A 17,579-nucleotide genomic window follows, 5' to 3' on the forward strand; every position below is an offset into this window, starting at 1 on the left:
AACTAAGTTTCTCTAAATAAGCAAGGAATTTTTGAAATGAAACATATGGATTAAATTATTTTTGTTAATCTTAAGGTATCTCGATGAGTAATTGTGTAAAATACCCTCGCAATATTCAACATTATTGTTAAATTTTTCAGAAAATAAAGGCGTTTTAAATGGGAAATTACCATTATAATAAAATAAGAGCTAGGAGCTACATTTTTTTAAATAAAACATATTTAATATGTAAAATACTTATTACTAACTCTAATGCACATTTTACGACACAATTGTATTAAGAATAATGTTGATACTTTTCCTGCTCATACCTTGATAACTTCTGATTATTCTAATTTTAAGAAATATAAGTAATAAGTATATTTTTATATCTACTTATTTTCTTATACATATGTACATATATGTATTTATTATTTCAAGAATGTAATTATTAAAGGATTTTCAAACAAATTTAAATACCCTACTTATAAATTATAATGAAAATACGCAGATTAAATCTATCTATTGGAATCTAAAAGTACTTACTTACGAGTACATATGAATACATACATACAAAAATTTTTAAAGATTACTTTAATACTAATAAAAAATTTTATGAGCTGCAAAAATAAAGAACACTTGAAAAGAATTTTATAATAAATTTTATTTTAATTATTTTAATAAGCATATTCTTAGTAAATTCAAAAATAAATATTTTATTAGAAGATAAGAAAGAAATTTTTTTTCTTTTAAATTAAACGTGCCAAATACAAATACATTAAAAATTTGATTTAAGTTGGAATTTATATGTGCTTAAGTATTTGCAAAAAAAATATTCAAAAATATTGCAAAAATTTTGAAACGTTTCTTTTTAGAATAGTTAATGGTCGAATTTTAACAAAGAAAATGTTATTTCTTTTTCTAAGAAAATTTTATAAAATCTTGAAAAAAAGGCTATTTTATAATAATTTTGATTTACGAAAACAAAAATTATTTTTACTATGCTGTATGAATTTAAAAACTAGAAATTATTTGAGCTATACAAATAACTCAACAGTATATAAAATAACTCAAATAGTTTAACAGAACTATATAAAAGTAGAATGTGTATCGTAATAATTTAGTATGGCTTCTTTTTTTTTAATCAATGAGGAAAATTTTATAATTTAAAACGAATTGGGCCAAAGTCTGGAAATATTCTACATTAAGTATTTAATTTTGAGAAAATCTTCATATTTCTTTACAATTATTTTAAGAAAACTTTGTTAAATATTAGTATAGTTTTCCAACTAAAATTTATTTTTCTAGCCTATTATTCAAGTTAAATTTTGTCATGAATATTAAGTACCTACCTATAAATAATTAGATTCTTCAAATATTTCTAATGTTGTATTTTAACGTTATGTTACTGAATGTAAGAATAATTTTGGATTTAAGCATTAATTACATATTTTTAAAGTTTTAAATCTGTTGAATAATTTATACTAAATTCCAATTTTATTTCGCCAAAATTAGAAGAAAATTTATTTGAACCTGAATTTTCTGGAAGTTTTCTAGTATTTTATTACAAAAACTTTTCATATTAAAACAAAATTTCTATCAAATTTTTGGGGGATATTTATTTAATCCCCCAATTTTTAAAAACGTATGAAAGTATTATAAGCACATTACTTTAGTATAGAATAGCATGTTGGAGGAAAAGTTCGAAAAGAATCCGAAATTAATAATTTTCGAATTTTTTAGAATTTCTAAACGCAAATTAACAACTTGAATTCCAGTTTTTCAAAACTTAAAAAAATTTCTTAAGAATGCATTTTTATATTTTGAGTTTTATTAAATTTTATTTAATTATAATAAAATTTACTTCAAATCTCTAAGTAACTATAATTTTTTCATTTGAAATTAAGTTTTTGTTTCTACAATTTGTGTTTTCAAGGTTTCTAAGGTAAAAATATACTTTATATCCCACATTTTGAAATAATTTCTAAAAAAATCGAAAATATTTTTTTAATTCTATTCATTACAATTATGCAGACTGTAAAATTAAAGTAAAATACCCACTTTATTTTTAAAATATTATACAAGTACTTACTAAGTAGTGTATTATGAATTTGGTAAAATTTTTCCGTATGTTAGATACAGAGTTCCTTCATAAACAAGCTCTCCATACGTTTGTTTTAAACAAAGTTTAGTAGATAAAGTAAGTAGATGAAAGTAATTATTAAAAGAACGAAACCTATGAAATAATTTTATCTCAAACCTCAAAATCTAATCTTTTGCATTTAAAACAATTAAAATACATATGTATGTATGTAAAAGATTTTTGGGCTTCATTCTTTTCAAAATATTTGTAGCAAAACTGACGATTTTTACAATCATAATTACCTACTCAAAAAAAAATTGTTTTTTTGTGTCAAAATATCTTTATTAGTATTTTCGAAAGAATTTATAAATTTTCTTTTATAAAATTGGACGTTTAAAAATGTCTTGATATTTATTTAAATAAAGAAAATTATGAACTTTCAAACAATTTTGTTAATTATTTTTGAAATATTTTAAAAAATAAAGATTTTTATAATAAATTTTTTATAATTATAGGAGCTTTGAGGGTCAAACCAGGTAAACATTTCAGAATTGGCAATATTTAATGTAAATCAAATAAAATTTAACAAACTAATACTATTATGAACTCTAGATTTTGTGTAAAGTTGGAAAGTAAAATAAGAAATCTCTGCATTAAATTCCAAAATTTAATTAATATTAATTGGAAATAAAGAAACAACGTAATTTCAGTACTTAAACTAAATTATATTTAACTAGATAGTAAGAAGTAAGTAAGAATTACTTAATTTTAAAAAAAATATTTTGCTGAACAAAGAAAATTTTTCTCAAAAAAATTAAATGACTAAAGGGTGAAAACATTCTAGTGTTTATAAAATTGATAATATAGGTATGTACATATGTATGTATATTAAATAATTTTTGGTTTCTAGATCAAAGAAAGTAAACACTTTTACTATTTAAATGACTTGAAATTTTAATATTGCATTAAGTACTCAAAGATACTAAATTATTTAAAAGTGATGTAACGCAAATTTATTTAAAGTAAATTAATTACATTTTCTCTGTGTTATGGAATTAACTTTGTGCCTTACTAATCTACTATTTTTTTTTTTTGTTACTTAAACTAATTAGTCAAATTATTAATTATGTAAGACCTTGCTGAATCGTTTTAAATAACTATACTTAACACTAAAATTTTAGAAAAATATTAATGGAAATCATAAGACTCAGTTTCGTTAACGTGGATAATTTTAGTTTCACATAAGAAAATTATCAGAAACGTAATTTCAAGATAAGTATTTACAAGATTTTATTTTATAAAAATAATTTGAGATTTAACTAATTTTTTTAATTGAGTCCTTTACTATTCTAAATTAAGACTCGAAGTTGTTGAAACAAATTTTTTAATTTTATATGAGCTACTCGTATTTTTGAGTGAAACATTCAAATTTTCCAGTTTGTGAATAATATACTTGAAATACATGTACGTATACTCATATTTATATCTATAAGTACCATGGGATATAATCTTTGATAGAAGGCCTTGTGAATCCAATCTATTGTATGCTTTAACGAAAATAAACAGAGAATAGAGAACTTAATTTTAATATTTAACTCAATATCAGTCCCTTTCAGATGGAGGTGTATTGAAATTTAAAATTAAATTTTGTATGGAAATCTATAGCTTTTTCACTATTTTGTATACGGAAAATTAATTCTATAAAGAGAATTCATTCTATAGAAATTTAAACTTTGCTCAAATATATACTTATGTGCCTACTTAAAATATTACAAATATTATATAAAATTACTTTCCTTTACACGCCTTATAATAATATAGTCAGGTAATTACTTAATTTAGTTAAAATAGTTAGGTATTCTGCCTGAGTGAGCTGATAAATGATGCCTACTTAATTGAATTATATGAGAAATAATTATTTCAGAAAGTAAGAATCTTTGAACTAACTATTTTTCAAATAAGCAAAAAAAAAAATTACTAGTTATATTTTTTGCATATTAAATTAAGTAAGTACCTACGAGAAAAGAATAAGAATTTCCAATATTTTCTTAAATATTTTAGCAAAAATATGATTTTTAAAAAATATGTTTGTAGGAACCAACTTAAATAATATAAAAATTATTTTGACTAACTTCACTTTTAAATTATTTCTAAATTAGATTTAACACATCATTTATTATGTTAAGTTCGAGCTTTATGTTTAATTTTAAGCCAAGTTAGCTTGTTGGAAGAAAAATCAATCGTGTTAACAAAAATAATACGAAAATCTCGTCATCTGTGTTTTTACATTTTCCTAGTAAGTAAGCAGCAGCTTTTAAATAAAATTAACACTAAAAATAGTAAAAATTTTTATTTTTTTAAATAGATAGTTAGGAAAGCCAGTTAGATGACTATTTATATTTTAATAAAAAATTTATAATCCCAAATACTTATGTAAGTATTGGTAAATATTTTTATAACCAGTCTTCTTTTTTTCAAGTCTTTAATCTATATTCTTAATTCTAGTAAGGTAAAAACAACAATTTCTTAAAAAAAAAACTTTCTCTATAATAAAAAAGCTATACCTGCCTAATTTATATAATTGCTATACTAGATACATACCTATTTCATTATTGGAAAACATTAAATTGTTATTTCTTTTTTTAACTAGAAAAAATTAATGAAAAAATTTACTCTAGAAACTATTGAAAATCTCAAATAGTTTTTTTTAAAAAATATTAATTTCGGTTCATATCTACTAAGTATACTTAGTTTAAAACACGGCAACTATGCTCGAAATTACAATTTTGCAGTAAGTATGACGATTAGATTAGATTTCATAAAGTTAGGATTAGTAAACAGATCGAATCATTACAGCCTAGAAAACTTATTGTGACAACTTATAAATAAGTACGTTATAACTTACTTGACTTAAATGTTTAAAATATTTTCACTAAATTTTCTTCCACAAGTAAAATTTGCCAAAAATGAGGTTATTAAGCTCTGTTAAATTTTTATAGATACATATATCGAGTAGGTATCTGCCTAATAAATTATAAAATATCAAAAAAGTTGGAAACCTTCTAACTAAATTTAAATGTCGAATAAAAAAAATTTACAGTAAGTAATTTTACAATAATTATTCAGAAATATTATGCATTTTTAAATTTCGAGAAAAAATTCGAAGAGAAGTGTGAATATTATTACCATTCAAGATTAAAATCATCAAATAGTTTTTTTTTTTTCATTTAAAATTATCTCATTACGTAATATTTCATTAAAATCAGTTTAATTTTTTGCATAATTTAGAGCAATTTTTTTTTTTTTCTATTTGTTCGAAAATAACATAAAAAATTTAATTATTAACCTTACACTTAAATTAAATTAAAAAAAAAAAAATTTTTTTAAATTACTTACCTAGGTAATTATAAATAAATTTAATTTTTGAGGTAAGAATTTTTCTATTATAAAATCCAACAAGTATAATTAAAATTTTTAGTTAATTAATTAATTTTTAACAATGAGAGAAAACCAATAATAGGGGGTATATAGCATAGCTTCACAATATTTTCATATTATATAATTTTCTTAAATAATTAATTCGAAATTTTTTTTTTTCATTCATTTTATAGAAAAAATATTTTAAAAATAATTTTTTAATAATAATTTGAATTTCTTTTTTCTATGATTTCTTCTATAATATTGTGAATGTGACTACGATTTAACTTTATTTACTGTGAATTTATTGTGAATTTAAATTTTTAAAGATTTTTTTTTAATTTTCAAGTGATCAGCTACTAGTGATATTTTTCATTCATATATAAAGACAAGCAGAACTCTTTCTTTAAAAATTTTTTGAAATTTAGGAAATTTGCTTAAATATTTTGTTTTCTTTTTAAAATTGAATAAATTCATTCAAATTTCAATTTAATTCTTATAATTATTTTTCAACTCTTTATAATATTAATATATTATATGTGATATTTACAACAAAAAAAGAAAAAAAAGAAAAAAAAGTACAAAATTTAAAATTTATTCATAATTAATTAATTATGCATCAAAATTTTTAAATTTTAACTATGGTAACACCGTTTAATGATTGTAACACTCATTTAATATACATATAGACACACACATGTATTATGTATGTAAATTATTTTATCTAAATTTAATTAAAATATTCTTTATTTAGGAAGCAAATAATTTAAATTAATTTATGTAATTAGCAAAAAATCACAAAATTTTCTCGGATATTTTTTTTTTAACAATTTAATTTCCACTTTTTTTTTTGCTTGCAGAAAAAAAAGGCCTTGCCAAATGAACACAATTTTAATATTTTCTTCAACTAAAAAGAATTCTTTTATTTCAAAAAAAACTTTTCCCCCAAAAATTTAATTGTAAATTAAGTATTAGCAAAATTTGAAAATTAAATTTGAATTGCAAAATTTAATAAAGAATTTTATTTTAAATTTTTAATTTACATTATTTACGAAAAAAATTACGACTTCTAATAACTTGAAGGTTTGAATTTCAAAACCAATTTTTGATTTTTTTTTTTTTTTTTTTATTTTACACCTTTTTTAGTTGAAAAAAAATAAAACACCAGAATTTTTTTTTTCCTTCAATTTTTCATTTCCATTTTTTTTTTCTTCTTTTTTTTTTTTTTTTCTTTTAATACCAGAGAAACTGGTACAACATTTTTGAATTGAAGAAAATTATCTTAATTTTTCACGTATTTCCACCATTTAAAAATCAAATATTTTTGCAGTGAAATATTTTTCATATATTTAAATTATAATTAATTTATAAATTACATATTTATTTCAATTTCGAATATTAAAAATAATTAAAAATTTCTTTAAGCCGAATTTGGAACAGCACACACGGCGATGGATGTCAGCGATTTTTCATAAAAAAACAAAAAGAAAAAAAGAGAAAAAACATATAAAATCCATTTTCTACATAAGTTGCAGAGTTGTGGAGAGTTTTAAAAAAATCAAAAAAAAAAACAAAAACTATATAATTATATTGTTTCTCTCTTTTTCTCTTTCATTCATTTAATTGTGAAAAAGAAAAAAATTTATATTATAGTATGAAAAAGATAACTAATATGTAAACAAATTAAAATATGTTTTTCTCTTTCTTCAAAAAAAAAAAATTTTTTTTTGATTGAAAATGAAATATGCATGAATTTGTAGACTTCTGTTTCTTTTTTTTTTTGTATGTTTTCCCTTTTAAATTAAAAATATTTCCCCTATTTTTGACAAGAGAAATAAATTGCAGGCACTAAGCATTAAGCAATATTATATATTTATACTAGGTACATTAGCATACATACATATATACAAACTATATACAAGTTTAATGAATTTTATTGTTATAAGACAACTATAGGTACATATAGAATTTAGGTACATATTTCTTGTTATGTACAAAATTTATTAAATAAATATTAAGTTTTGTTTTTTTTTTTTTATTTATTTGCCAGAGTATCTCTCCAAAAATAAATAAATTACAATTTTTTTTTTTTTTAATGATATAGTTTTTTCTCTTTCTATAAATGAATGAAAGAAATAGAAAATATGTTGAAGAGGGCCATCTATATTTTGAAATAATGAAAATTGTAAATATGAGGAATTGAGAAACCACCATTGCAAAAAAATTAAATTTTCAAATTTTTAATTTTGGTGAATAGATTTAAAAAAATATTTTTGGAAAATAGTAAAAAAAAAAAAAGTTGAAGAAAAAAATTTTTTGTGAACGAAAAAAAATTTTAAACAATGAATGAACAAAAAAAAAAAGAAAATTTTTTCAAAATATTTTCATAAATAAAAGAAACCATTTTGCAAATTCATACATACATACATACATAATACATTCATTCATACATGAACCATAGTATGAATTGTCCTATACAATATTTATGTTTGTATATATGTGTGCAGCTACTAGATTATGTATGGGCGAGAAAATATATTTAAAATTTTTTTAAGCTATTAATTTGTAGTTTTGCTAAGGAGAAAATCATTCAAATCTACATATTATGTACATACATATGTTTGTATGTTGAAACTTCATAAATGTTCGGATGTTTGTATTTATTTGTAGATTTTGATTTAAAAACAAGACAACTTTTCAAATTGGAGAAATAAAATAAATATTATTCTATCTTATTCGCTTAAGTAATAATATATTAAAAATTATATTACAAAAACAAAAGAGATAGATATATAATTTCGATTAATTTATGTTAAAAAATTTCCCTTATGTTTTTGTTTTGAAAAAAGAAAATTACCTTAAACGTGGTTTTGGAGAGTTTTATTTACATGAATATAATTTACTAGTCGCTTCAAAATGTAGTTTTATATCATATGTATTTTATAATCGTATATACTACATATGTATGTATAAACGTAGACGATACGTCGATATTTATCTTATGAATTACGCCATACATGCATACATATACATACTAAATATGCCTATAAATATATATGTTTTTCAAATATATACATACACACGTACAAAAAAATAAATATAAAAAATACGTACAAACAAAAACGAACACATGAAAGTGCTGGGAAATTATTTTCAATTTTGTGAAAAATTCATAAAATGTTGCTTAGACCATTCTGTCAGTTATGCATTTTCATTGTATTCTTACATACACTAATTGCATTATGTATGAGTATGACTGATTTTATGAAATTGTATGATTTATATCGGTGGTTTTAAACATTTGTAATATTAGAAAAAATTCATCTGAAGTATTAAATGTACGAGTATGTTTGTATGTACAAATATATATAAATTAATTATATATATTTGGACATACAAACAAATATATATAAATATATTAGTTTATATACATCATACAGACGAAAATATGTTACATACGAATGTACATACATACATTTTAGTTCAATTATAATTTATATATTGTGTATATGTATATGTACATATGTACATACATATGTACGTACTAAATGTGTATAAAATTTAATTGCGGAGACCAAAAACAATTTGATTTGAATAAAATGTCAATTATGTATGTACTCATGCAAGAACAAGGCGTGCAAGAACTGAATGCAATGATTTTTTAGTATCTGTCAATGTTATCCATTCGATTTTACTTTGCCTCAAATAATATCTTTTTTGTTAAATATGCGAAAACTATTATACAAAAATACCAAATTTAATTTATTTGCAACAGTCTAGTTTTCGCTTAAAAAATAAAAAATAACATGCTGAAATAAATTTAAAATTAATAAAATTAATATAAAATCATAACCATCAAATTTTGTTTCTTGGGAATTGTAAACATGGCAACATTGCAATTTTATACATAAGCAGATAATTTATGCGAATCCAATTGGTCAAATTTGAATATCAACGGCAAACATCGAGAAAAAGAAGTATTATGACAAGTTTATGCTATAATACTTATGCATTACAAAAACACTATTGAATTCTAGCCGCGATAAATGTATAAAAAAAATATTAAACCAATATTTTAAAAGACTTTACAAAACCGGACTAAAAATACTTGGTTAATGAAAATGGAGCACTCATTTGAACAAAATTTAAAATGCATCATTTTAAAGAAAAGAGAAAAAGTTCCTTCTCTTTACATTATTGACATGAAAATTCTCTTAACTTCACATAACATAAAAGTCTTTTAACTTTTTTGATTTTTTACTGTTACAGATAACAGCAAAAAATCAAAAGAGTTTATCACAATACAGCAAAAAAATATCTTAACAGAAATGTTTCTGTTATATTTCAATGCTTTCAATTTTTAATATTTTACATACAGCCATAATTATTAGTTCTTTAACAGGTTTAGAATCACAAATTAATTTTGGGACTTTGGGAGAGCAAATAGAAAAAAAAGCTATTTTATTCGTTCGTAGATTAAATATTAAGATCGATTGTATGTACCTAAATTAATTAATATATTATAAGATGATTATATACCTAGACTGATTTTTCAAGCAGAGAGCAAAACCAAAATTAAATTTCTTAGTTTTAATTTAATTATAGTACTATATATATATATATTCCTATGAATAAAGTGACCTCACTTACCCTATGACAACAAAAAAAATAACTTACCTAAGGGAATTTTTTGTATAAAAATTAGTGAACGATTGCATTAGTGTGATGTAAACGGAGAAAAAATCGTGTTCTCAAGTATAAAATGAGAAAAAAGTGTGGAAATTTAAATATTGAGAGCGGAAAAATAAATAAAATATTTTTAACATTTTTTTTTGTTAAATATTAATATATAAACATATACAAAAAAAATATTAAATTCTTTTTCGTAAAAAAAGTGTATATTTTAATTGTATAGTGAGCAAAATGAGAGAGAAAGGAACGAAACTTAGTGAAGATTTCAAAAAGAAGAAATAATTTATCGATCAGTCCAAATAGACGGATTCGGTCTATTACAAACATACATATGTAAAGATTTAGTCTTAGATTTTGTAAGCGGTACCTAGCTGATATTTGCTTACGGATGTATAAGGAAATATTCAGTTATGCCAGATTTTGCATTTACTCATATTACCCAAACACACATGTATACATATATGTATGTATTAATATATGTATTTATTAAAATCAAAATTATTTATGGTGTTGAGTATATTCTTTAGGTTATTTTCTAAATTTTGAGAATGGTATTTTATAAATGAACAATAAATATTATGCCTTGATGGAGTTGTAGTAGTGTACAAATGAAATTTTTCCTCATATTTGCTCTTCTCTCTTTATATATTTTATTAATTTGTTATTTTAATAAAATTCATATTGAACTTTTGTAAATATATCGAATCTTGTACTTGGACATTGCGAGCAACTTTTTTCTTATAAAAGGCTAATCCATTAGGTTCCTTAACAATAATAGGTTTATTAGCTAACAATATTTTTTTCCTGAAAATTATTTCTCTTTTATTTTGTATTTCTTTATGCATTGACAAAAAGAAAAAGAAATAATGTTATATCTGCATATTTCTTAATATGTTGCATATAAATTCAAATTCATGTACATGTGTATGATTTCGAATATAACGAATGTACATATGTATGTATACGAATTAAAAAAAAGAAAAATATTTTGTTAAGCTTAGTGTTCAGAGAGAGAATTTCTTTGAATTTATTCTTTTGCTTTTGAAATACCCAATATCATTTTATTACAGTAACATTATCTTTTAGTCTTACACACACATATGTGTCATGTAGTCAGTTTCTCGCATGTGACTGACAAGCACGTGTGAAGAAATATATTCATTTTTATAATAACTGACTTTAGTCTAACCGATAAAAAAAACTTCTCTCATTGAAAAAGAGAGTAGCAAAATTCTTTATATAAGTTTTTATTTCTTAGTTTGTTATGTGTATTTGGGTTTTTAAAGTTCATCTCATTGTTGTCAAAAAGAGAATTTTTGTGAAAAATTTTATTAAAGTGAAATTATTTAGTGAAAATTTAGTAAAAAATTTTTTTACTGTTTAACAATAAAAATTATGTCTAAGGAAAGAAGAAAATGTGTTATCAAAAATTGTCAAGCTAATAAAAAACAAATCCCCGGTTTAAGATTTTTTAGATTTCCTAAAAAAGGAACGGAAAGATATTATAAATGGATTTACCATGCAGGAGATTCATGTCCCAATATAGAAAATATAAAAAGACCTTATATGTGTAGTACACATTTTGATTCGCATTGCTTTGGTAAAAAATTAATAAAAGATGCTTGTCCCACAATGTATTTAGGTGATTTTAAATTTAATCCTCAAAATGCAAATAAAACATATGAAAGACGAAACACTAATAAAATTCAAGAATCAATAATTCAAGAATCAATAATTCAAAATGATAATTCAAATGTAACTTCAAATGATTCGAGTGTTGAAGATCAATCCACTATATCTTCACAAAGTGATTCCTCTAGTAAAAATTTAAAAGTAATGAAATTAAGAAAAACTTCTTCAGATTCTCTCAAAAATAAAAAAAATATAATTTCTTATGTAAGACAAATTAAAAAACTAAAAAATACCGTAAATAATTTGACTATAAAGATTAAAAGAGGTAAGTAAATTTGAAAAAAAAATTTAATATTTATTACTTTGATTTTTCTTCTCTTTCCCCTCTCTCTTTCTCTCTTGACTCTTTCGAAGCAAGAAACCTAAAATTTAAAATAAAAAAACAAAAATCATAATGTTTTCATATACAAAAATCAAAATCACATCGTTCATGTAACAAAGTCAAATCTCAAAATTAATAGAGAATTCACCGTTCTACGAATTCGCATATATATAACACTACATAAATATCAATATGGTAAATAATATATTATGAAGTATGTATCTGACCATGTGGCATGTATGAATGTATGAGTTCGAATGTATACTTAAAACAATAAATGCCTATAAACTATAAACGAAGACGCTCTGTTATTCTTGTATGTTATGTGTTATCTTTATGTAGATTATTATGTTATTCTCCAATTTTATATAAAATTTTCTCTAAATTCTTGTCAAGTTTAACGTTCACTTTAATACAAAAATCTACCACTATTATATTCTGTCCAAAAATGAGAAATTAAACGTTTTGTTATAAAAATAAACCTACACATATCCATATGTATTTCTGTAAATAAGTAATTTAACAGTTATTTTATAAAAACAATTTGTAATATTTTGGTTGCATTAATAAGTTTTTTCATATAAATGCAATATATCGCGATATATAGCGAAAATTATTTATATTCGTAAACTGTGCTATATTTACATATATTCATAAAAAAATGTTGGTAATCAACATTGTTCATTAAATTTACCAAAAAAATATTTAAATTATCATAACTAGCGAAGTTATTCAGGAAGTATAGCCATCAGCAGCTAAACAGCCTTCACTTTCTTATACATTTTTTAAAAGCCTGACCCATTTAAAATTGAATTAAGGGTAAGAAAACATAATTTTAATAAAATTTAAACCTTATCCATTCTACCTTTAGACTGGTTCTATGCTTATATAATTTTTTAATTAAAAAGATAGCACAAATAATTTTTGGGGTGACTGTTGATATCAATAAATACATACATATGCATGCATGAATGTATGGCTGACCCATTCATACTTATTAAACTCAAATTACAAATTCTTCTCTTTACAATTTACTCTGAATTTTTAAATTTTGAGAACTTTATTTTATAAATGAGTAATAAATATGACATTTAAATGTAGTAGTAATAATAGTAGTAATAATATCCATACACATTATTTTTCATTTTTACAATAACCGACTTTAGTGTAACCGACAAAAAAAAGGAAAAAAAGCTTCTCTCGTTGAGAGAGTGACAAAATTCTTTTAAAGTGCTTATTTATTAGTTTGTTTTGCGTATTTGGGTTTTGATAGTTCATGTCACAATAACAACGCTTGTTTTCATCATACAAGAAATTTTGTTGTTTGTGGAGAATTTTATTAAAATTTAATAAATATTTTCTTGACATTTCAAATTTTTAATAACAAATTAATAAAAATTATGTCTTGGGAAAGAACTAAATGTGTAATCAAACATTGTCAGGCTACTAAAAAAAAATTTCCTGAATTAAGATTTTTTGAGTTTCCTAAAAGAGGAACTGAAAGATATTTAAAATGGCTATGTAATGCAGGAGATTCATGTCCCAATATAGAAGATAGAAAAAGACCTTATATATGTAGCAGACATTTTGAATCGTATTGGATGGGCAAAAAATGGTTGAGAAGAGATGCTTGTCCCACAATATTTTCAGAAGATTTTAAATTTAATCCTCAGAATGCAAATAAAACATATGAAAGACGAAGTATTTTTAAAATTCAAGAACCAAGAATTCAAAATGACAATGCAAATGCAACTCATGATTCGAGTGTCGAAGATCAAGTCATTACATCTTCTCAAAGTGATTCCTCTAGTAAAAATTTAAAAATAGTGAAATTTAGAAAAACTTCCTCAGATTCTCTCAAAAATAAAAAAAGCGTGATTTTTTATGTAAGACAAATTAAAAAATTGAAAAAAATCTTAAATGAGTTGACTTTAAAGATTAAAAGGGGTGAGTACTTTCAAAAAACAAATAAAAATCACAATATTTTTTATACACAAAAATCAAAATCACATCGCATCATCACATGTAATAAACCCTTAAGGCGTTGGCAGACACGAAATTTTTAGTTTTGCAATCACTGTTTCATTGTAAAAATCTATTTTTGACATTTTCATATGTCACTTTAGTTAGTAACAAATTCGGTTATGTAATAATTATGTGATATATTTCTCTTAATTTTTAGATGTCACACCTCGAACGCTTTTCATTATAATGTAAATATAATGATGCTTTATCTTGGACAGACTTATTGTGTATGCTAACAAGCACTAGATCTTTTATTTTCGTTACATTAATTCTTATTATGTTCCAGAGTACTTACACATATTTTAATTATTTTATTATTTCTATTCAATATTATTATGTAGGTAAAGAAGTTCTAAAATATTCTTTTCGACACCGAGACGCACTAATAAGAAACAATAAACGGGAAAATGAAGAAGGCTTTCAATTTCAAGATGAATGTTCAAGTGATACCAGTAGTAATTCAGCAAAAACAGGTACATGCAAATTAAAAAACAAAATATTTTAAGTAAATATGTTCATTTTTCAACTATTTATTTATTTATTTATTCATACCTATATATAGATAACTTAATAATAAAATAAAAATTATGTCAAACACCATCGAATTTGACGCTAACTTGACATATGTGCAGACAAAAATTTCAGTAGGCATTTAAAAAAGAATAGGAGAGAAAAATCAAGATCTAGTCGGGATATTATTTTTTTTGTTATAATTAAAGGTACCCAGTTGATTAAAGTAGAGTTGCCAGAATATATTATATATTTGTTTACCAAAATGTTAAGACAAAAAGTAGATTGCATATTCTGCGTAAAAATTTTGCAGTTTTGTTAGACGTCCAAAATTTTATTTCTTTAGAATATTTTGTTCCAGGCAATTTGGTTTAAAATTAATTTTGAATCGAATTTTTTTTATACTCAAAAATATTGTGAGACTCTCGAATTTATACCGTTTTCAACATAAAATAAGAATATTTGGAAGGAATTTAATTATAAAATTTTTAATTTTAAATTTAATTTTAAATTCAATTTCATTATATTAATAATAAATATATAATAATTACATAAATAATTAATTTTAAATTAGCCTACAAAAATTATTGTTGCAAAACTATGCATTTTATGGATTTTGGCTTTCTTTGTTTACATTTGGTTCTATTTTTTTTTTAAATTTGGTCCATTAATTTTTTCTTTGAGTGGCAACTCTGATCTTGTCGTAATAAATATTGCCATACATATGTTAGGTATACATTTATGCTTACAATATGTTATACAGTCCCTCGTATTGTAGGTGAATATTAAATGCAAGTTTAATATCCAATTCCCAAATTTTAGAATTAATAGAATAACTGACCAGACCGCAGAGCCAACCTTTTTCTTTTCCGCTGTTCCAGACTGAACCGCATGGTGGTGACAATACGATTTTGTACTCCAGTTCTTTATTTTCTTTCTTCTTTATAAAAATATCGTACAAAATTAAAATAAATGTGCTCTCATAGAAATTCTTGCTAAAACATAAACATTTTAAAATTACCATGATGCGAATGTATACCAAAACAATTGGTAAATGACATCCAACACAATGATTTGTGATTGTGTATAATAATACAAACACATAAAACATAAAACATAATGTAAAAATATGCAATGTTTGTTATTAAATTTTTTTGTATATGAGAAGTGACCACATTTACTATTTATGTATGTATCTATGTACATACATTTATTTAAAGAAAATATTTTTACAAAAATGTTTTGTTTTTCATATAGGCTCAAAAATTCCAAGAGAAGTGAAAAAAGTAGCAAAATCTTCTCAAATCCCGAAAATCCAAACGGAAAAGAACGATGAATTTCAAGTAAATAATGAATGCTTAGTTGATATTGGAGCAGCTTCACAGCAGAATGAAATAGGTCTGGAAATACATACATATGTATAGATAAATGAAATAATTGTGTGAAAAATTATTTAAATTACATAATTTTTTTTTTTTACTAATTCGATATACATATATGTATGTAGATCCATTGAGTTCAATTAAAGAGGAAATAGAAGAAACCTCTTATAGCATAGAAGAAAATTTAAATTTACCATCAACTTCCCCAGGTAAATGAACAGTAACAAAAATGAACAAAGATTTTAATATAAAAAAAATTTCAATTGAATTCAATAGAAGTAACTGCTTTAAAGGCTTGTGAACAAAATCAGGATTTCCCAGTAAAAATCGAATTGGAAAGTTTAGATGATCCTTTTCAAACAAATGAGTGCCTAGTAAACGTTAATAATCCCTTAGTAGCAAATGAAATAGGTAAGAAAGAAAAATTAGAAGAAATGAATTGAATCCATTTTTTTTTTTCACATGCAAGATCCCCTAATCTCAGTCAAGGACGAAATAGAAGAAAAACCAAATTTACCTGAAGGAGGTAAGGAAATATTAAGTCAGTAATTTATAAAGAGATTAAAAATTATGGATTGTAATAAAATATTTTGTATTTTAAAGGTTCTAGTGACGGAGAGGAACGTAAAAGAAGACAGTCAGATGAACCAGATAAAAATGTTGATTGTGGAAATTGTAAAAAATTTAAAGAAGAAAGTGATTTTTATAAGAAAGAGTACCTTTCTATGAAAGAGAAATGTTCGCAAATTTTAGAAAGAGTTAAAAGTCGTAAGTAATTTAACAGTTACATTAGATTTATTTTTCTTATTTTATTAAAATGTTTCATCTCTGATTTATTTAGATGCAGTTACAATGGAATCGATTGTTCAAAGCAATAAATTTGGTACCACAGAACTTAATAATTTAAATACTGGAAAAATTAAATTAGCTGAAAAAGTGAAAGAGAATGAAATTAAGTTATTAAAACAAATTGAAACATTAAAGGCAGAACTACATGTTTTTAAATACACAAAATGTTCATTAAAAGTATTAAAAAATAATAATTGATTTTTTTTTATTTTGCAACACATTTAAAATTATAATAAACGTTATATTTAATTAAAATTAAAATAAAATTAAACATAAAAATTTTTCTAATGCATTTATTATAAAACATTATTGATGAATTTTATTAATTTAATTCATATGAATAAATTCATAAATGAATATTTTTATCCGATTATATCTACATATACATATATACGAGTACATAAATGTACGTCTGTTTGTACTTAATGTTCAAGAAGACCCTATTTATTTTGATATTATTTTTAAGATAAGCCTTATACTCCTTCTCTTACGATTTTTACTACCAAATCTTAATTTAATTCTCCAAGGCTTGTGGGAGACAGCCGCTTCTGTTGAATTAAATAGAATTTTTTGTATATTAAAATCTTTAGTTATTTCTGTTATTGTTCATTGGAACCTGGAAAAGTTG

At 22.6% G+C, this 17,579-nt stretch overlaps 1 protein-coding gene across 3 annotated transcripts; it reads left to right on the top strand.

The window, feature by feature from the left end:
- Positions 1-13,569: 13,569 nt before the first annotated feature.
- Positions 13,570-17,159, top strand: LOC129618445 (uncharacterized). Of its 3 annotated transcripts, none has more exons than XM_055533182.1 (8): positions 13,570-14,132; positions 14,552-14,683; positions 15,978-16,118; positions 16,228-16,311; positions 16,379-16,513; positions 16,572-16,643; positions 16,706-16,870; positions 16,944-17,159. In XM_055533182.1, exons 1-8 carry the CDS (start codon positions 13,586-13,588, stop codon positions 17,147-17,149), a joined length of 1,482 nt encoding a protein of 493 aa, XP_055389157.1. In that variant the 5' UTR covers positions 13,570-13,585; the 3' UTR covers positions 17,150-17,159. The 3 variants fall into 3 exon arrangements, with proteins under 3 accessions (XP_055389157.1, XP_055389158.1, XP_055389159.1); XM_055533183.1 differs by having other exon boundaries at positions 16,572-16,628; XM_055533184.1 differs by lacking the exon at positions 15,978-16,118.
- Positions 17,160-17,579: the final 420 nt, after the last annotated feature.

This window comes from Condylostylus longicornis, unplaced genomic scaffold (assembly GCF_029603195.1).
Source record: "Condylostylus longicornis isolate FDR11 unplaced genomic scaffold, ASM2960319v2 ptg000006l, whole genome shotgun sequence".
NCBI lineage: Eukaryota > Metazoa > Arthropoda > Insecta > Diptera > Dolichopodidae > Condylostylus > Condylostylus longicornis.

Bases quoted from the DNA above. Each gene is read 5' to 3' on its own strand.
- LOC129618445 (XM_055533182.1), top strand. From the start codon at position 13,586: ATGTCTTGGGAAAGAACTAAATGTGTAATCAAACATTGTCAGGCTACT. The intron at 16,312-16,378 runs GTAAATGAACAG...TGAATTCAATAG, and splicing joins TTTACCATCAACTTCCCCAG to AAGTAACTGCTTTAAAGGCT. The intron at 16,871-16,943 runs GTAAGTAATTTA...TGATTTATTTAG, and splicing joins TTTAGAAAGAGTTAAAAGTC to ATGCAGTTACAATGGAATCG.